Below are 22,677 nucleotides of genomic sequence, written 5' to 3' on the forward strand. Positions count from 1 at the left end.
TCTTGATCCCAGCTTTTCCATTGTAGTATATGGGACCCTGTAGTAAACTTTCAGAGAGATTCATACACTTAAACACACGTTATTGTCTGGAAACTAGAAAAATGCTTGTTTTTAGCCCGTAGTTCCTGCATGAATTGGGCAATAACCCCCAAACTCAATCCCAGCCTTTCTTTTTTGATTTAGAACTTTGTGGTACAATGTCAGAGAAGTCCATACACTTACACACAAGTTTTTATACAGAAACTACAGAAATGCTTGTTTTTGGCCCCTTTTAGGCCCTAAAATCCTAAAATGTTGGCACCATTAACCCCCAAACATGAATCCAAATCTTTTTATACTTGTGGTATTGAACATTGTGGTATATTTTCAGAGCAATTGAAGTACTTATACACAAGTCATTATCCTGAAAGTAGAAAAATGCTTGTTTTGGGCCCTTAATTCCTAAACGGTTGGAACCATCATCCACAAAATCAATCCCAACCTTCCTTTTGAGGTATTGAACCTTCTTATTAAATTTAAAAGATCCATTCAAGTAAACTAAAGTTATTGTCCGGACACCAAATGCATCTTCGGACAAAGACGACGACATTATACCTTTATACGATCCCAAAATTCTTTTTGCTGTCGTATAAAAACTAGGAAAACTCACGTTTAAGTGGGTTTTCGCTAAGTTCTACATGTACTAAGCAAAAATAGGTAATATGAAATACTTGTCTGAAATTGTTTAAAAGCATTTTATAATAATAAGTGATAAGACTACAAATGCAATATTTAAAAGATATTGTTACAGTATTGCTTCCCTTTAGTAGATAGTGATTAGTGGTTGAGCTACATGTAGGTAGATCTCTTAAACTCAATCGATTAGAGCACTGACAGTGACTTGGAACACGGAGGTTCCAGCGCCAGAGGATACATTATCATTTCTTAATGAGTCGGGAGATATTATTTATCCAAAAGCTCTTAGAAATAAATTATCACATATAGACAAATGTGACTTTTTTCTCAAATGCATATATGTTAAATAGTTTATAATTATCCTGAAATATTCATATAAATTGTCATTTGGTCTAAATTGATCAAACAGCTAACATGAAGCTAATATTTTTTTTTTTAATAATACATAACTAATATTTTTAGTAACAATTAATTTTATTTTAGAATACTAACATATTTACTAGTAATTAAAAAGTACATGTAATTATTGAGATTATATAACAATATTAAAATAATTAGTCTTTTCATCTCTACAATTTGGTGTGACATTGTCCCCTTAAGGCGTTTATTTAATAATATGATTGTATTGCCATTGAATTTAACATTTCCCTTATTAAAAGCTTTTGTTTTTAAACATTTGAATGATCTAAACAGAGCTGGGAAATAGGCAAAACTTAATCATATTCACAAGGTTCTTGTCTCTTTGACATATTAACCATTTCCATTCTCACTTTTATTCCTTATTACAAAAAGATTTTTTTATCCTCTTAAAATGACTAAATGTTTACATATATATTATGTATATATTATGTATACATGGTGTCTTTCTATGATGTTAAACTATTGGTTCAAGTTAGGGTGAAGGTTGGCCTCTATTAAAACATTTAAAACCTGTTGCATTTGTTTGCATCAGTCCTAAGTCAGGAACCTGATGTTCAGTAGTTGTGGTTTGTTGATGTGGTTCATAAGTGTTTCTCTTCTCGATTGGCTTTAATGGCTTTAAGACTTTATTTATTTTTGTTGGGTCCCAATTTTAGTGTTTTGTGTCTGGAGAAGCCTCTGAAATTAGTCACTATGAGGTATGTGTAGGCTGAATTCTGATATCAGAAAAGATTATTATATCAACTTAAGCCTGAAAACACAGACAGGTTAAGTTACAAATGGAATGTCTGGCATTTCAGGCATCTCTAGACAACCAGTCCAAATATCAGATTTCAGTTTTCATCTTTGAAAATGACATTTTATTTTTAATTTCTCCTTTGTAAGAAAGTATAAATATTTATAACAATGTCTTTCTTTTATTGATTTGTTGCAATATTGATAAATAGAAAACATGCTGCACTATTTTTTCACAATAAACATCATTTGGTTGCTTTGTTTTAGGTTAAAAAGGATACGCCTTTTCCCACAATGCCATCAACAAATTTTCAAAAATTCAGATTCAAATCTCCCTACTAAACCTTTCTATACACAACACAGTTGGAACCTTTCTAAACACAACACAGTTGGAGGATGCCTATTTAGTACCTGGACTTAATGAGTTTTGATGACAATATCAAATGACCATTTTATATCACTGATCACTTTGATATCATTTATTATCAATATGTTGAGATGTATAAAGACTCCTGTCAACCAAGAACAAAGAGACCGATCAATACGGATTAATACCTGAAAGAAACATTTAGCCACATATAATTTCAATTTACTATATATAAATTTTATGACAGACTAATTTTTTTTAAATGTCTATAAAAATCATGCAAGATTAACCATTCTCTGTCAAAATTATCTATAAAACAAAATCACGTAAGTCAATAAAAATATAGTCAAAACTAAAAAGAGATTTTCCTGTACAGCAATGCATCCTGAATTGAGGGAAGTTATTCATAAACAATTCATAGTAGATACTGTGACATGTTTCTCCACAATACCCAATTAAACCTGACATAAACACAGACTATAGGCCAACATTGTCAACCATGTCAATTCCACAAGGGAATAAAAAAATTAAATTGGGGACACAGATGCTAGCCCCGCTTGCATATAATATTAAAAAGGGACATAATTCATGAACTGTAAAAGTGACACTAACCAAATTTGTACTTGCTCTGAGTTTTAAGGTAATAACTTAAATAAGCATTGTGTATACATTTCATAACATTTGGTTGAGGCAAACTTAAGTTAGAGAACAGTAACGAAAAATCCCAGCAAAATTTCTATTTGTAAAGAGGCATAACTCTAGAACGGTAAAAGTGACGCCACCAAAATTCAAACTTGATCTGTGTTTTGTAGTAATAAGCATCATTGTGTATATGTTTCATAACATTTGGTAGAGACAAACTTAAGTTAGAAAACAGAACAGAACAAGAGGCTGTCACAACGACAGCAAACCGGATTTATTTACATTTATTTGTGTCCTGGCAATATCACAAGAACCATTACTGATGAATGGTGAAAGTGAAAATCAGCAATATCAAATTTGACCTCCATTTTTTCATTAGTATCAACATTTTGAAATAATAATATTTGAAAAGCTTGGATTGAATGGTTCATGAGTAAATGCAACAACGTGAATGGAAACGCCATTTTACGATCTTTCAAGAACCATAACTCCTGAACAGTAAAAGTCAAAATCGTCATTATGGAACTTGACCTCTATTTTGTCATCAGTAACAACATATTAAAATTTCAAAAGCTTTGGTTGAATGGTTCATGAGAAAATGCACGGACACGACGGGAAACACCATTTTTCAATCTTTCAAGAACCATAACTCCTGAACGGTAAAAGTCAAAATCGTCATTATTGTACTTGACCTCCATTTTGTCATCAGTAACAGCATATTAAAATTTCGGAAGCTTTGGTAGAACAGTTCATGCATAAATGCACGGACACGACTGGAAACTCCATTTTTCAATCTTTCAAGAACCATAACTCCTGAACGGTAAAAGTAAAAATCGTCATTATTGAACTTGACCTCCATTCTGTCATCAGTAACAACATATTAAAATTTTGGAAGCTTTGGTAGAACAGTTCATGAGTAAATGCACGGACACGACTGAAAACTCCATTTTTCAATCTTTCAAGAACCATAACTCCTGAACGGTAAAAGTCAAAATCGCCAAAAATCGCCATTATTGATCTTGACCTCCGTATAATTGTCAGTAATAACATATTAAAATTTTAAAAGCTTTGGTTGAACGGTTTATGAGTTAATGCACGGACAACATTTGATTGCCGCCTTTCAAGAACCATAACTCCTGAACGGTAAAAGTTAAAATCGCCATTATTGAACTTGACCTTCGTATAGTTGTCAGTAATAACATATTAAAATTTTAAAAGCTTTGGTTGAACGGTTCATGAGTTAATGCACGGACAACATTTGATTGCCGCCCGCCCGCCCGCCCGACCGCCCGGCCGCCCGGCCGCCCGCCGTACATCCCCAAATCAATAACCGACATTTTTGTCACAAAAATCCGGTTAAAAATCCAGCAATTTTCCATTTGTAAAGGGGCATAACTCTAGAACAATAAAAGTCACGCCACCAAAATTCAAAGAAATGATTTTTCATTTAAATATTGTTACTTATACAATTTTAGATGGTGAAGTTCCCTTGTCACCATCTGATGGTTTTTATAAATCTCAACTTGTTCAATTGCTCTTACATGTAACAAAATAATTGATTTTAATGAAAGAAATCTCTATATAATTACTGAACCAGATGCTCCGCAGGGCGTAGCTTTATACGACCGCAGAGGTTGAACCCTGAACGGTTAGGGCAAGTATGGACACAACATTCAAGCTGGATTCAGCTCTAAATTTGGATTGTGATTAAATAGTTGACACAGCATAGGTTTCTGACACAGAATGAATGTGTTCTAATGAACTTAAAATTTTTGTTTCTCTTAGAGCAATTCACTATGCTGTTGAATATTAATCCTCTCAAAAAAATGTTTGAAGAAATTTTCTTTTTTATTTATGAAATTTCAAATGAGAAAAATTGAACCCAATTTTTTTAATCACATCCCCCTTTCCCTTATTCCAAAACTAATCTCAATTAAAATTTCTAATGGAGTTTGCAACAATAACTACTCATTTAAATACATCATAAAATATTAAGATGTAAAAAAAACTGCTTGTTATCACTGAATGGTAAAGATTATTTTAATTTATCAGTTGGTAGTAAAAAGTGAATATACATTGTATATTGTATATAACAAAGATTTAAGTTGATTCTGGACAAAGAAAGATAACTCCAATTAAAAAAAAATCTTGCTATTGCACAATATTTTGCAATTAGATATTTCTTGCTTACTATTCTGGACAAAGAAAGATAACTCTAATTAAAAAAAAATTTGATATTTCACAATATTGTGCAATTAGATATTTCTTGCCATTGCGCAATACTGTGCAATTGAAAAGACTTGCTATTGCACAATACTTAATATAATAATTTTAGATCCTGATTTGGACCAACTTGAAAACTGGGCCCATAATAAAAAATCTAAGTACATTTTTGGATTCAGCATATCAAAGAACTTCAAGATTTCAATTTTTGTTAAAATCAGACTAAGTTTAATTTTGGACCCTTTGGACTTTAGTGTAGACCAATTTGAAAACAGGACCAAAAATGAAGAATCTACATACACAGTTAGATTTGGTATATATCAAAGAACCCCATTTATTCAATTTTTGATGAAATCAAACAAAGTTTAATTTTGGACTCTGATTTGGACCAACTTGAAAACTGGGCCAATAATCAAGAATCTAAGTACATTTTTAGATTCAGCATATCAAAGAACCTAACTGATTCATTTTTTGTCAAAATCAAACTAAGGTTAATTTTGGACCCTTTGGACCTTAATGTAGACCAATTTGAAAACGGGACCAAAAGTTAAGAATCTACATACACAGTCATGACAGTTAGATACAGCATATCAAAGAACCCCAATTATTCAATTTTGATGAAATCAAACAAAAGTTTAATTTTGGACCCTTTGGGCCCCTTATTATGTTGGGACCAAAACTCCCAAAATCAAACCCAACCTTTCTTTTATGGTCATAAACCTTGTGTTTAAATTTCATAGATTTCTATTTACTTATACTAACGTTATGGTGCGAAAACCAAGAAAAATACTTATTTGGGTCCCTTTTTGGCCCCTAATTCCTAAACTGTTGGGACCTAAACTCCCAAAATCAATACCAACCTTCCTTTTGTAGTCATTAACATTGTGTTTAAATTTCATTGATTTCTATTTACTTAAACTAATGTTATTGTGCGAAAACCAAGAATAATGCTTATTTGGGCCCTTTTTTGGCCCCTAATTCCTAAACTGTTGAGACCAAAACTCCCAAAATCAATCCCAACCGTTCTTTTGTGGTCATAAACCTTGTGTCAAAATTTCATAGATTTCTATTAACTTAAACTAAAGTTATAGTGCGAAAACCAAGAAAATGCTTATTTGGGCCCTTTTTGGCCCCTTATTCCTAAAATGTTGGGACCAAAACTCCCAAAATCAATACCAACCTTCCTTTTGTGGTCATAAACCTTGTGTTAAAATTTCATAGATTTCCATTCACTTTTACTAAAGTTAGAGTGCGAAAACTAAAAGTATTCGGACGCCGGACGACGCCGACGACGCCGACGCCAACGTGATAGCAATATACGACGAAAATTTTTTCAAAATTTGCGGTCGTATAAAAATATTACACCAGGATTTTCAATATCTCAAACTAGTCAAAACACTGACTAAATTTTATCATCAGTACAAGCATATTATTTGAAAATGTAAATGAACATGCAAACATCAATTCATTTAGGCAATCCATTATTTACATCCAATCTTTTAAGGTAGTATTCTATACAAAGCACAAAAATGTCAACCTAAACAGCTAATTAAACCCTCATACAGACTTGCTGTATGAACCCATTGTTGGCCTTAAGCTGTATTTTGCTTTTTGGTCAGGTTGTTGTCTTTTTGAAACATATCCCATTTCCATTTTTAATTTTAATTTAGTAATTTAAATATTTAACAAGAGGCTGTCACAATGACAGCAAACCGGATTTATTAACATTTATTTGTGTCCTGGCAATATCACAAGAACCATAACTGATGAATGCTGAAAGTGAAAATCGTCAATATCAAATTTGACCTCCATTTTGTAGTCAGTATCAACATATTAAAATTTGAAAAGCTTAGATTGAATGGTTCATTAGTAAATGCAACAACGTGAATGGAAACACCATTTTACGATCTTTCAAGAACCATAACTCCTGAACGGTAAAAGTCAAAATCGTCATTATTGAACTTGACCTCTATTTTGTCATCAGTAACAACATATAAAAATTTCAAAAGCTTTGGTTGAATGGTTTATGAGAAAATGCACAGACACGACTGGAAACACCATTTTTCAATCTTTCAAGAACCATAACTCCTGAACGGTAAAAGTCAAAATCATCATTATTGAACTTGACCTCCATTTTGTCATCAGTAACAATATATTAAAATTTGGGAAGCTTTGGTAGAACAGTTCATGCGTAAATGCACGGACACGACTGGAAATGCCATTTTTCAATCTTTCAAGAACCATAACTCCTGAACCGTAAAAGTCAAAATCGTCATTATTGAACTTGACCTCCATTTTGTCATCGGTAACAACATATTAAAATTTGGGAAGCTTTGGTAGAACAGTTCATGCGTAAATGCACGGACACGACTGGAAACTCCATTTTTCAATCTTTCAAGAACCATAACTCCTGAACGGTAAAAGTCAAAATCGCCATTATTGTACTTGACCTTCATTTAGTTGTCAGTAACAACATATTAAAATTTTAAAAGCTTTGGTTGAACGGTTCATGAGTTAATGCACGGACAACATTTGATTGGCCATTAACTACAAAATGATAACATTAACATCTAGAAAGATAGAAAGATAACAGACTTATTATTTAGACATTTTAGTCTGTAACGTTTTAGAGTTCTAATTATCTGAGGCTTAAGTCTTTATTTGACTTTTGACTGGAAAACCATATTACAAACAAGACTTTACTTAATGAAAGACTAGAACACACCCTCAGAATTGTGGGCATTTAGAGCTTGGTAAAAAGTATGTAAACTATTGTAGGGAGATATTTTGTAAAAGATTTATTGTCTGGACTATTTCAGAAAAGGTATCAAAATTCATAGGTACTTTGAGACAGGACAATTCTTTTTAGCCCTCTCCCTTTTTTCCCTCTTTTTCTGTTAAAGTCCATTATTTTCGCATTTCTGTATACTATGAACATATGTATATTATAAATAAAGTGTATTTTCTATTAACTATCACTTCCCAGGTTCTTATCCATGGCGATCCAATGCGAAAATTATTGTCATGTCCCTCGAGTACTTTTATGAAAATTATGTGCAAGTTTAAACTGGAAGATGTATGACTTAAACGTTGGTCTGATGAAGGAAACAATATCCGGACGCCCTTATTTTTGTTTTTCTCCCCAAATAACCCAAACTGAATAATCGTAAGAATCGATGACAAATGTAACTATGCATAGTACCTATAGAACACAGAGGCATGATGATTAATTTATAGTGGAACTGGAAGGAAGAGAAGTGACACACAAAATGAGGTCTTCTCGTTCAATAGTATAGATATCCAGCACTAGTCTTATTATAATCCTCCTCAAATCACTGTGATCATTATAGAAGACTGTAACTAGAGCTTGTATTGCCTCCCTTGTAATATGCATCAAGCAAATAAGTTCAAAGGGGCGTAACTCCTAGAAAAAAAATTGAATCGTTATTTCCTGTCGATATGCACATCTGCATAGTATGTACTTATTATCTTAAAAGGTTTCATGACATTCTGTTGTGTGGTTTAAGAGGAGTTGCGATGACAAACTGTTGCAGTAGTATATTGAAGCAAATAAGTTCAAAGGGGTGGAACTCCTAGAAAAAAATTTGAATCGTATATTCCTGTCAATAGGCACATCTACATAGTATGTCCTTATTATCTAAAAAAGTTTCATAAAATTCTGTTGTGTGGTTTGAGAGGAGTTGCGATGACAAGAAACAGGACTGACGGACAGACAGCAGACAGACAGATGGGTCAAAAACATAATACCCTCTGTGGGGTATAATTAGACCATTGGTTTTCCTGTTTGAATGGTTTTACACTAGTCATTTTTGGAGCCTTTTTGTAGCTTGCTGTTTGGTTTGAGCCAAGGCACTTTGTTGAAGGCCTTACTTTGACCAATAATGGTTTACTTTTACAAATTGTAACTTGGATGGAGAGTTGTCTCATTGGCACTCATACCACATCTTCTTATATTTACTAATTATAAAATGTGCTCTTTCGTGAGTGACCCACCACACTTGCAAAACATATATACACAACTTGAATCATGAAAACTTGAAAGTCGAATATAGCAAGTCAGTAATTCATTACAGAAAGAAACTTATCATAACTAGTTTACGCTGCTGCCATACAACTGGTATATTCATATGTATCACCCTTTGTAACTTTTGTGATGGCAGGCCAGCTAAAACTGTTCAAACTATTATCTGTAACCACATAAACTTTTGGCCCCAAATCACCCAAGTTTTCACATAAAAAATATCGTCAAATATACAGCATTAAAAGTGGTACATAATTTCTGTTGGGTATTTGCAAGTTTTTATTTTATGCTGTGAGGTGTTAAAACATATTCAAACAATTGTATAATTTTTTTCTCTTTAGGTTTTAATCATGACTTAACATGAATAAGACTATCCAAAAAATCTTATTACCGAATCATGTATCTATAAAGGAAAATTTAGGTAATTACGTGTAAACTATGTCTCCCGACCTTAGCGGATACTTGTCATGGTTTCATGTTACATTTAATAAGTTATTTCATGGCTATGTCTAACCTAATCTATTCATCAAATATATATGTCTTCTCTTTAAAACACTTGACCAATTCATTTTTAATTCCAAAGTTTTTACATTTAAATAGATTTAATACTTTTTTAAAAAGAAGAGAAATTGAAAAGAAGTATGTTACAATTAAATGTGTCAGCTTTCTGTGTATTTTGGTTTCCAATGTTACAATGAATACCATAATAATGCCATTTACTCTCAGTAGTGTGTTAAGTTATTATGTAGTACTAAACTCCCATATCTAGAGTTTACATTTATAGTACTACCATTATCTAATAAGGTGTAATACAAATGTGGTACATGTGATTCCACAATATCAATCTTAAATCAACCTAACAATACAAAACAATCAAGGTTTTGTAGAGAAGATATAGTCTCTTCATCAAAAGGGTCTACAGATATCCTGTTTCAATTGAGCAAATATTGACCACTGACGATATTGATTCTAGGTACGAGGGAGAAGTCCAATCATATTTCTATTCCAAATTAATATACAGAAAAAAATGATGTGTCCATAGTACACCATGCCTTCCTCAAAAGATCATATTTCTGTGTTCATTGAATCATGAAATCAGGGACAAAATCCAAAGTTTGCATACAATTATAACCTGATACCAGACAGATGGACAAACAAAAGAACACACAACAGTAAATATAATGCCCCTCCTGTACAGATTGGTGACATTTTATTTTTACACTGAAATTCAGATCATAAGTGAACTAAATGAGACTAACACTGAAACTAAGATTACTGGTGAACTCAATACAGGTTTTCACACTGAAACTAAGATTACTGGTGAACTCAATACAGGTTTTCACACTGAAACTAAGATTACTGGTGAACTCAATACAGGTTTTCACACTGAAACTAAGATTACTGGTGAACTCAATAAAGGTTTTCACACTGAAACTAAGATCATTGGTTAACTAAGTGAGACTTTTACACTGAAGCACAGATTTTTGGTCAACTATATAAGACTTCATCACTGACACTAAGGCTAAGATAATTGATGAACTTAATTAGATTTTCACACTGAAGTGAATTAAATAAGAATTCAACACTGAAGCTAAGGTTATTGGTAAAATTATTTAAATTTTAACACTGGAGTAGTTAGAGAAAATATAAGAAGTGAGTTTCTAAATGCTGATGATTTTAACATCAAGAAATCTAAACAACAAAATCAAAAGGTACAGGACTAATTCAATATAAAAAGAACCATAGGTTGCTAATTTTAAAACACTTAAGTCAAATACCCAATAAAGGTTTTCACACTGAAACTAAGATCATTGGTTAACTAAGTGAGACTTTTACACTGAAGCACAGATTTTTGGTCAACTATATAAGACTTCATCACTGACACTAAGGCTAAGATAATTGATGAACTTAATTAGATTTTCACACTGAAGTGAATTAAATAAGAATTCAACACTGAAGCTAAGGTTATTGGTAAAATTATTTAAATTTTAACACTGGAGTAGTTAGAGAAAATATAAGAAGTGAGTTTCTAAATGCTGATGATTTTAACATCAAGAAATCTAAACAACAAAATCAAAAGGTACAGGACTAATTCAATATAAAAAGAACCATAGGTTGCTAATTTTAAAACACTTAAGTCAAATACCCAATAAAGGTTTTCACACTGAAACTAAGATCATTGGTTAACTAAGTGAGACTTTTACACTGAAGCACAGATTTTTGGTCAACTATATAAGACTTCATCACTGACACTAAGGCTAAGATAATTGATGAACTTAATTAGATTTTCACACTGAAGTGAATTAAATAAGAATTCAACACTGAAGCTAAGGTTATTGGTAAAATTATTTAAATTTTAACACTGGAGTAGTTAGAGAAAATATAAGAAGTGAGTTTCTAAATGCTGATGATTTTAACATCAAGAAATCTAAACAACAAAATCAAAAGGTACAGGACTAATTCAATATAAAAAGAACCATAGGTTGCTAATTTTAAAACACTTAAGTCAAATACCCACACAGCGTGGGGTATAATTCTACATCAATATTTATTTCAATGGATTACAATGTCTAAATATTACTTCAGATATCACTCCAACCATAATGGGAACACTTTAAATAGAAGGGAAAAAAACAATACTAGGAAGTGAAAAAAGCTTTATAAAATATAAATTTATAATCATGTCCTTGTCAAGTGATTTTATTTTTGAGTAAATAAGTACCATGGCATATTGATCGGAACATGATAACGATGTTTTACAGGAAAATTGATAGTATCCTGAGGAAACAGCTGGGTTTCCTGAAACAAAACTTCATCAATACTTAACTACGATGTTAATTACACGATACCAAACAATGTAGTCTTCCATCACACAATCTGTTGCACATCATGTATGAGCTAGCGTTTCATTTTCAACTTGTTTGGTCAAAGGCAAATGAATGTTGCCTATTCTAGTCCACAAGGGAGGGAACTCAATCACAATCCAAGATAAAGATCAATTCATTGATGAGAAGTACATATCAGAATGTGATCAATGATTCCCGAGGGAATCAGAATGTCAACACTATTAAGGGGAAAATTTAACAAATATATCCTCATCAAATAATATCATTACTTCCAGTCTTTGATCTTGATTGGGTTCCAACTCTCATCAACTATTTTCAATTTGTTTTTCGCATGAAAAGACACATGTCTTTCTAATGTAATACCGAGTTTTACACAAATGAATTGTTTTAAATGAATAAATGAGACTTGCAACAGATTTAGAAAATATAAATTACAATTCATGCCATCTCTGAAGTATAATATAAAGAGGAATGATTTATCAATGACAACAATGTTGTTTATTCAGTAGAAATCATACTCTTTTTTATAACTACTGGCACTTCAGGTATCAGGTATATTGCATCATACAGCCAGACAATCATAATAAAACTAGTGAGCTTGTCTCAAATATAATATAGGCGGCTGTGACCTACATATTAAACTTAAAACTGTCCAACTATCCAAATATCATTCACAATTTTGCATGTTAAACCTATACTTTTAAAATGTATTAAACTGTTCTCAATTGTTGCTGAATTGTTCTGATTATAATAGATATCATTCCAATGATGAAAAGTTACTATGATGTTATCGATGATTCCATAGGGACTCAGAATGTCAACACTATTAGATGTAAAGACAAACCCATCCAATGAGAGATGGAATCTACACAAACCTATCCAATGAGAGATGGAATCTACACAAAGTCATCCAATGAGAGATGGAATCTACACAAAGCCATCCAATGAGAGATGGAATCTACACAAAGCCATCAAATGAGAGATGGAATCTACATAAACCCATCCAATGAGAGATGGAATCTACACAAACCCATCCAATGAGAGATGGAATCTACACAAACCCATCCAATGAGAGATGGAATCTACACAAAGCCATCCACTGAGAGATGGAATCTACACAAAGCCATCCACTGAGAGATGGAATCTACACAAAGCCATCCAATGAGAGATGGAATCTACGCAAACCCATCCAATGAAAGATGGAATCTACACAAACCCATCCACTGAGAGATGGAATCTACACAAAGCCATCCAATGAGAGATGGAATCTACACAAAGCAATCCAATGAGAAATGGAATCTACACAAACCCATCCAATGAGAGATGGAATCTACAAAAAGCCATCCAATGAGAGATGGAATCTACACAAAGCCATCCACTGAGAGATGGAATCTACACAAAGCCATCCAATGAGAGATGGAATCTATGCAAACCCATCCAATGAGAGATGGAATCTATGCAAATCCATCCAATGAGAGATGGAATCTACACAAAGCCATCCAATGAGAGATGGAATCTACACAAAGCAATCCAATGAGAGGTGGAATCTTCACAAAGCAATCCAATGAGAGATGGAATCTATACAAAGCCATCCAATGAGAGATGGAATCTACACAAAGCCATCCAATGAGAGATGGAATCTACACAAGCCATCCAATGAGAGATGGAATCTACACAAAGCCATCCAATGAGAGATGGAATCTACACAAACCCATCTAATGAGAGATGGAATCTTCACAAAGCCATCCAATGAGAGATGGAATCTACAAAAAGCCACCCAATGAGAGATGGAATCTACGCAAAGCCATCCAATGAGAGATGGAATCTACACAAACCCATCCAATGAGAGATGGAATCTACACAAACCCATCCAATGAGAGATGTCATCTACGCAAACCCATCCAATGAGTTATGGAATCTACGCAAAGCCATCCAATGAGAGATGGAATCTACGCAAAGCCATCCAATGAGAGATGGAATCTACGCAAAGCCATCCAATGAGAGATGGAATCTACGCAAAGCCATCCAATGAGAGATGGAATCTACACAAAGCCATCCAATGAGAGATGGAATCTACGCAAACCCATCCAATGTGAGATGGAATCTACGCAAAGCCATCCAATGAGAGATGGAATCTACACAAAGCCATCCAATGAGAGATGGAATCTACACAAAGCCTTCCAATGAGAGATGGAATCTACACAAAGCCATCCAATGAGAGATGGAATCTACACAAACCCATCTAATGAGAGATGGAATCTTCACAAAGCCATCCAATGAGAGATGGAATCTACAAAAAGCCATCCAATGAGAGATGGAATCTACACAAAGCCATCCAATGAGAGATGGAATCTACACAAACCCATCCAATGAGAGATGGAATCTACACAAACCCATCCAATGAGAGATGGAATCTACGCAAAGCCATCCAATGAGAGATGGAATCTACGCAAAGCCATCCAATGAGAGATGGAATCTACGCAAAGCCATCCAATGAGAGATGGAATCTACACAAAGCCATCCAATGAGAGATGGAATCTACGCAAACCCATCCAATGTGAGATGGAATCTACACAAAGCCATCCAATGAGAGATGGAATCTACACAAAGCCATCCAATGAGAGATGGAATCTACACAAAGCAAATCAATGAGAGATGGAATCTACAAAAAGCCATCCAATGAGAGATGGAATCTACACAAAGCCATCCAATGAGAGATGGAATCTACGCAAAGCCATCCAATGAGAGATGGAATCTACGCAAAGCAATCCAATGAGAGATGGAATCTACACAAAGCAAATCAATGAGAGATGGAATCTACAAAAAGCCATCCAATGAGAGATGGAATCTACGCAAAGCCATCCAATGAGAGATGGAATCTACACAAAGCAATCCAATGAGAGGTGGAATCTACACAAAGCAATCCAATGAGAGATGGAATCTACGCAAAGCCATGCAATGAGAGATGGAATCTACACAAAGCAATCCAATGAGAGGTGGAATCTACACAAAGCAATCCAATGAGAGGTGGAATCTACACAAACCCATCTAATGAGAGATGGAATCTACACAAAGCCATCCAATGAGAGATGGAATCTACACAAAGCAATCCAATGAGAGGTGGAATCTACACAAAGCAATCCAATGAGAGATGGAATCTACGCAAAGCCATCCAATGAGAGATGGAATCTACACAAAGCAATCCAATGAGAGATGGAATCTACACAAACCCATCCAATGAGAGATGGAATCTACACAAAGCCATCCAATGTGAGATGGAATCTACGCAAAGCCATCCAATGAGAGGTGGAATCTACACAAAGCAATCCAATGAGAGGTGGAATCTACACAAAGCAATCCAATGAGAGATGGAATCTACGCAAAGCCATCCACTGAGAGGTGGAATCTACACAAAGCAATCCAATGAGAGATGGAATCTACGCAAAGCCATCCAATGAGAGATGGAATCTACACAAACCCATCCACTGAGAGATGGAATCTACACAAACTCATCCAATGAAAGATGAAATCTACACAAACCATCAACTTGTCACTTGAGAATGAGAGAAGAGCGAATGAACTGAGGACCATCAAATAAGAGATGGAATCTACACAAACCATCAACTTGTCACTTGAGAATGAGAGAAGAGTGAATGAACTGAGGATCATCCAATGAGAGATGGAATCTACACAAACCATCAACTTGTCACTTGAGAATGAGAGAAGAGCGAATGAACTGAGGAAAGAAGTTCTAAATTGTAAGTTGTGCCATATCCACTTGTCTGGTCTCATCTGATTCCACAAAAAACTTTCAAGTTTTGCTATCAAATATTAAAGATAATTATAAAATGAAAGCCACAAGAGTGCACACGCTGAAATGTCTCGCCTTCTATACTTATCATTGATATTATGTTGATAGTCCTAAGTATAAAGTTAAGCTTTATAACAACTGTCACATAAACTTAACATTAACCAAGATAACTAAACAAAGACCAAGAACCTTGAAAATGAGGTCAAGGTCAGATGAACCATGCCAGGCAGACATGTACAGCTAACAATGCTTCTATACAACATATATAGTTGACCTATTACTTATAGTTTAAGAAAAATAGACCAAAACACAAAAACTCAACACTGTGCAATGAACCGTGAAAATGAGGTCACGGTCAAATAAAACCTGCGTGACTGACATAAAGATCATAAAATATTTCCATACACCAAATGTAGTTGACCTATAGCATAGAGTATTAGATAAAAAGACCAAAACTCAAAAACTTAACATTGACCACTGAACCATGAAAATGAGGTCAAGGTCACATGACATCTGCCCACTAGACATGTACACCTTACAATCATTCCATACAACAAATATAGTAGACCTATTGCATATAGTATGAGAAAAACAGACCAAAACACAAAAATTTATCTATAACCACTGAACCATGAAAATGAGGTCAAGGTCAGATGACACCTGCCTGTTGGACATGTACACCTTACAGTCCTTCCATACACCGAATATACTAGCCCTATTGCTTATAGTATCTGAGATATGGACTTGACCACCAAAACTTAACTGTTCACTGATCCATGAAATGAGGTCGAGGTCAAGTGAAAACTGTCTGACAGACATGAGGACCTTGCAAGGTATGCACATATGAAATATAGTTATCCTATTACTTATAATAAGAGAGAATTCAACATTACAAACAATTTGAACTTTTTTTTCAAGTGGTCACTGAACCATGAAAATGAGGTCAAGGACATTGGACATGTGACTGACAGAAACTTCGTAACATGAGGCATCTATATACAAAGTATGAACCATCCAGGTCTTCCACCTTCTAAAATATAAAGCTTTTAAGAAGTTAGCTAACACCGCCGCTGCCGCCGGATCACTATCCCTGTCGAGCTTACTGCAACAAAAGATGCAGGCTCGACAATAGTACAATTGCCTGTATTATTATTATTACAAAAATACTCATGCAAAATATCTTTCCAGAACGAGTGAGGGACAGACAATACAGTTTATAGACATCAGTACTAAACGTAATTTATATATAAGTGAAAGGGCTGTCCCCTGGAAATAAAATCAATAATTGTTATATTTATATTTTCTTCCAAACAATTATTCTATCAGTTTACTTCACCTACTTAATTTCTACAACTGTCATCTTTTTAGGAGAATTAAATATGGAAATAGTTGCAGGAAACAATAAAAAATAACATTATAGAATTTTTTTGTGAACTTATTTTGTTTTAATTGAAAGTCTGCATGCAAAGAGATGGTTTATAATGAGGAAGAATTGTGTTAACAACTGTCTGTGACACTTTTTCTGAATCATTGATTATAATATTGACTGAGTTTCCTATCACAACAAAAATTTATTGCATGGTGCACATCTATCTCCAACTGTTTTACTTCTTTATGCACATTAAGTTTTTAGATGAATCTTTTGAAACATCAATAAAACATAAAAAGTAAATAACTCTACTCATGTATATTAAAAATCTATAAATAAAGTAAAACACAAACTCAATTTTAAAGTATTTCACGTTGAAGTGTCAGTCAATAAGATGGGTTGAGACAAGCAATGTGTAGGCCGGTGTAAGTACTTTTTACTAATTAAGTATAGATGGACGGGAACATAAGTGGCTTATATCTAAGTACAAATGAAAATATCAACCCGATCAATATTTCATAAAACCACACACTTTGTTTAATTATGACAAACATTTCACTCTACTTCCAATTTCAACATGATGTTTGCTTAAGGTTTTAGGACAACACTTTGGGAAAATAATTGAATGAGCACGTTAAAAAAAAAATACATCTACACCTGAAAATTTGTATGAGTTTTCACAGAATCGATCATAGGACAGGAAAAATGGCTTGTCAGACAGTTAAATATCAACGAAAATAAAATTCAATATCCATTACGAGTGTTCTATTATTTATGAAAACCCATTTGATGCCATTTACTACCTAACACAAAATCCATAGAGTATTGTAAATAATTAATCGTAGAAATATTGAATTTTATACCAATCTATTGTTGAAAAGCAATTCATTAATTTGATACTCCCAACCATCAAAACACGATCCTAAAAGATTGTCATAATTCGGCCTCAGGCAGAATTTAATTACTTTCCGAATATCATTACACAGAAAGTATCATTGCCTATAACCTTAATTTCTTATTCCTTTACATGTCTTCATAGTATAATTCCAAAGCAATAATACCAGAAAGGCACTGTAATCTCTCATCTCTAGGAGAAGGTAGTGTCAAAGGAGGCCTATACTTTATACCTGAATAATCAAGTGCACAAAATCAGGCGGCTTTTCAAACAAAATTAAACTTTATATTCCCAATTCTGATTGACCCAGCAATTATGAGTTCCTACCTTTTGAAGTACTTGTTAAGAAAATAGTTAAGAATAAAAGCTTGCAAACTCATATCCATAAATTTTTTTTTTATATATATACATGTACTTATGGCGAGGTAATCAATCAGGCCAATTAATAATATAGGACAGGCACAAATGACAATGGATTAACTTTTAAAAATTAATGAAGAACAGTCGGTGAATTAGCTGTGCTGCAACATTACAGATTTGTTCCTGAAACATTTACCTCTGACTTGGTGACCTCAAGTTCAAACTGAGGTTTTTCATATACTGAGGCATTCCTAAATTTGGTAATAGTTGAAGAAATGGTTCAAAAGAACATACACAAACAAAAACTCTGCAAAAGATTTCAGTTTTTCTATAGCTGCTGTGAGCTTGACTTCTGACTCAGTATTGAAAGGTGTTTTCCTCATCTCATTGACCCTTCTCATAATAAGTTTGGTAAATAACGTTATACTTGAACATATAATTCAAGAATACCAAAAACCGTGTTTTTTTCACAAATTTTAATAGCTTTTTTGACCTTGGACTTTGAACCCATCAAAAAATGTTTCCTTTTTCCACAGGGCATTGCAATGTCTTATTTAAAACAAATTGGGAATGTGTCCATGGGACACCGATGATGCCCCTACTTGCATACCATATAAAGTTATAAAGGGACATAACTGACCAACAGTAAGATTGATGCTACCCAAATTAGTACTTGATCTGAGTTTTGTGGTAATAAGCATTGTATATACGTTAAGTTTCGTAAAATTTGGTTGAGACAAACTTAAATTAGAGAACAGAAACAGAAAATTCAGCAATTTCTCCATTTCTAACGGGGCATAACTCTAGAATAGTTAAAGTGACACAACAAAATCAAACTTGATCTGGGTTTTTTTTTTATGTAAAAAGCATTGTGAATAAGTTTCAGAACATTTGGTTGAGGCTTACTGAAGTTAGAGAACAGATTTGAAAAATGCAGCAGTTTTTTTTCCATTTGTAAAGGGGCAAAACTCTAGAACAATAAAATTCACATCCCAAAAATTGAAACCTGACCTGTCTATTATGCAAAGTTAGTCTTTGTTACAACTCATAAAAAACATACTTTGCTGTATCTTTATAATCTTGAAACAAAAGCTTGAAAAACACAACTTGAGCAGGCTTATTTCAATTAATCAATCACTAGTAAGTAGCTAGTCTTAATAATCAAGGAAACTATTTACTTTCTAATATTTAAAAAAACAACCAAATCAAAATGTACATGATTTAGGGCTGTACTGGATCAATTATCAATCAAAGGGAAGTAATCCATGAAGTTTTCACATTCTCTTTTAAATGCTTATTATTTTTTCAATAATAACTAAATATCAGCACAACAATGTTAAGTCTGCAAATTTGTGGAAGTCTAACTTCAATTAAACTTGTCATGTATAAAATATGCATAAAACTTACTGTTGACTGTATAATAAAATATTTAATCTGAATCTGTACACTGTACACCCCCCCTCCTCCCCCTATTATTCAACTAATTGGTGGCAATTCTTAGTTAACTGGATATAATCTGACAAACAGTGTCTGTTGCAGTTTCACTTATAAATATTGCACACACACTGACAGTAAAACCAAGTCCAGTGTTAGTCTTCTGTCATACCACCTACCACATAACTCAAACAAGCTACAATGATACCACTAATGATTGTCAAACAAATTTATATTGTTTACATTAAAAATTCGTAAGGGTTCCACGGAACCCGGTGTCTCGCCTACTTTTTCTGTTAATCGCAGACTCAACAAAAATGAGGAAAAACATCAATAAAAATTTCCCTCAGGATACTGTCTTTTGATTGAAAGAAGCTTTCAAGTTTGGTAAAAAAATCCAGGATAGTTTATGAATCTAATAAATGTTTTATAAACTTTAACTGCAGACTGTATGTAATGTTAACTGGAAGAAAATTAAAAATTTACAAAATTTACTTCTGAATAATATCTTATGATCAGAAATAAGCTTTTGTCTAAGTTTGGTACTGTAGAAATCCAGGATAGTTTAAGAACATTATAAAAATTTTAAAAACTTAAACCACAGAGTGAATGTTTTGTTTCTGGCAAAAAAACTAAGTCCATAAGTAAAATACGGAAAAGTGGAAATTTATTTTTACAAAATTTTCTTCTTGATACTATCTTATGATCATAAACAAGCTTCTGTCCAAGTTTGGTACAAATCAAGGATAGTTTATGAAAGTTCTTAAAACTTTAAAAACTTTAACCACAGAGTGAATGTAATGTTTCCTCGCAGAAAAACTAAGTCCATTTATAAGTAAAATACGGAAAAGTGGAAATTTATTTTCACAACATTTTCTTCTTGATACTATCTTATGATCATAAACAAGCTTCTGTCCTAGTTTGGTACATATCAAGGATAGTTTATGAAAGTTATTAAAATTTTAAAAACTTTAACCACAGAGTGAATGTAATGTTTCCTCGCAGAAAAACTAAGTCCATTTATAAGTAAAATACGGAAAAAACGGAATTTTATTTTTACAAAATTTACTTCTGGATACTTTCTTATGATCATAAACAAGCTTCTGTCCAAGTTTGGTAGAAATTCAGTATAGTTTAAGAAAGTTATTAAAATTTCAAAAACTTTAACCACAGAGTGAATATTTGTGGACGCCGCCGACGACGCCGACGACGACGGAATGTAGGATCGCTTAGTCTCGCTTTTTCGACTAAAGTCGAAGGCTCGACAAAAACTAGATGTGTCAAAGCGACACGAATGGCCCCGTCTCAAATAGTTGAAAAATCTGCAATTTCAATAACACATGTGGACACAAACGTGATGGTAGTCTCACATATCAAAAATCAGTTCAAAATCTGGAGGCATATAGAAAAAAAGTCTGTATACATGTAACTGTAATTTTCAATAATTTTCAAAGTTGTGAACCCTTAATTTTGGCAAAAATTAGCGGAGTAGAAGGAAACTTAAACTTGATCTGTAACTTATCATGAGTAAGTCACATACCAAAAATCAGCCCAATATCTGAAAGAAATTTATAAAAAAGACTGTATAACTGTGATTTTCAACAATTTATCCAAGTCCAAAGCCCATAATTTCGGCAGAAATTAGCGAGCGAAACTTAAACTTGATCTGTAACTCATCATGGTTAACTCACATACCAAAAATCAGCCCAATATCTAAAGGCGTGTAGAAAAAAGTCTGTATAACGGTTTGTTGCTGTATGAAGGAATGACGGAACTAGGGAATTATGGAAGGATGGACAAGGGTAAAACTATATGGCACCGACAATGGGGCCATAATATATTCATTAAAATTTTCAGTCTACATGAAAGTGATTTTCAAACTGTAAAATACAACAAACCAAATGTATACAGCATATTCACAAGATTATGTTCTGTTGAGAATTTACATTTATAGATGGGTTATAAGGAACAGGAAAGGATTGAGAAATATACAGACATGCAATTCTTATTTGAAATCCACTGGCCTTGGGGCAAGTTGGGGGGTCTAGGAGACAATAGCAGTGCAACATTTAAAGATATGAAATTTTGTTCAATAAAAAGTTTTCAGAGATTCATAAATGTTTTGGTGGTCTGTTGTACTGTACAATATTTCTGGTGATCCTATTATCCATATTATGTATTATACAGAAGTAATTTCAAATAGAACACAATACCTCAAGAAATAATATGTCAATTATTTAATCAAGATACCTTTTATAGTTAGATAAATATTTACACAACTGACAACATTCAAGAAATTGATCTGTGTAATATCTAACAAGGTAACTATGGTTAATTAAAAAAATAAAAACATGAGGTTACAGTAATACATACCTTTATCCCTGGCATCAGGTAGTCGCTGAAAAGACAAAAAAATATGTCATCACATTTTTGAAGTAGGAAAATATAGTTAAGAACGAACTAATCACATTAAATCAATCACTTATCTCACCACAAATAAAGAATAATTAACAAATTAGAACTGATCAAATTCAATTACAGGAGCCATTTCTACACTCCATTCTTCCTAGTTGAGGATTGATTACTAATCAATCTTAAGTCCTTTAACAAGTTAACTGGTAATTGTAGAAATTAGTTGAAGTAGCAAAATGATATCTAACATGAAATACGATAGGATGCATTCATTTGGTTAGTGTATGTTTGTGTTTTCTGTTTAAGTAAACTTCATTAAATGTTTCAAGAATATATATTTAAAACCATAAATTTAGTAAATAAATGGGGAATGTGTCTATGGGACATAGATAAAGCCCTGCTTGCATATAAAGTTATAAAGGGACATAACTCAAGAGTGGTGAAAG

The 22,677-nt window shown here is 33.2% G+C and overlaps 1 protein-coding gene across 1 annotated transcript in view; it reads right to left on the reverse strand.

The window, feature by feature from the left end:
- LOC143058323 (polypyrimidine tract-binding protein 1-like) overlaps positions 1-22,677 on the reverse strand; it is a 74,414-nt gene that overhangs the window by 35,926 nt on the left and 15,811 nt on the right. The window contains exon 2 of the mRNA XM_076231827.1: positions 22,193-22,217. Coding sequence (XP_076087942.1) covers positions 22,193-22,217 — 25 coding nt within the window. The remainder of the gene's footprint in view (positions 1-22,192; positions 22,218-22,677) is intronic.

The sequence above is a fragment of the Mytilus galloprovincialis genome, chromosome 1 (genome assembly GCF_965363235.1).
Source record: "Mytilus galloprovincialis chromosome 1, xbMytGall1.hap1.1, whole genome shotgun sequence".
NCBI classification, from domain to species: domain Eukaryota; kingdom Metazoa; phylum Mollusca; class Bivalvia; order Mytilida; family Mytilidae; genus Mytilus; species Mytilus galloprovincialis.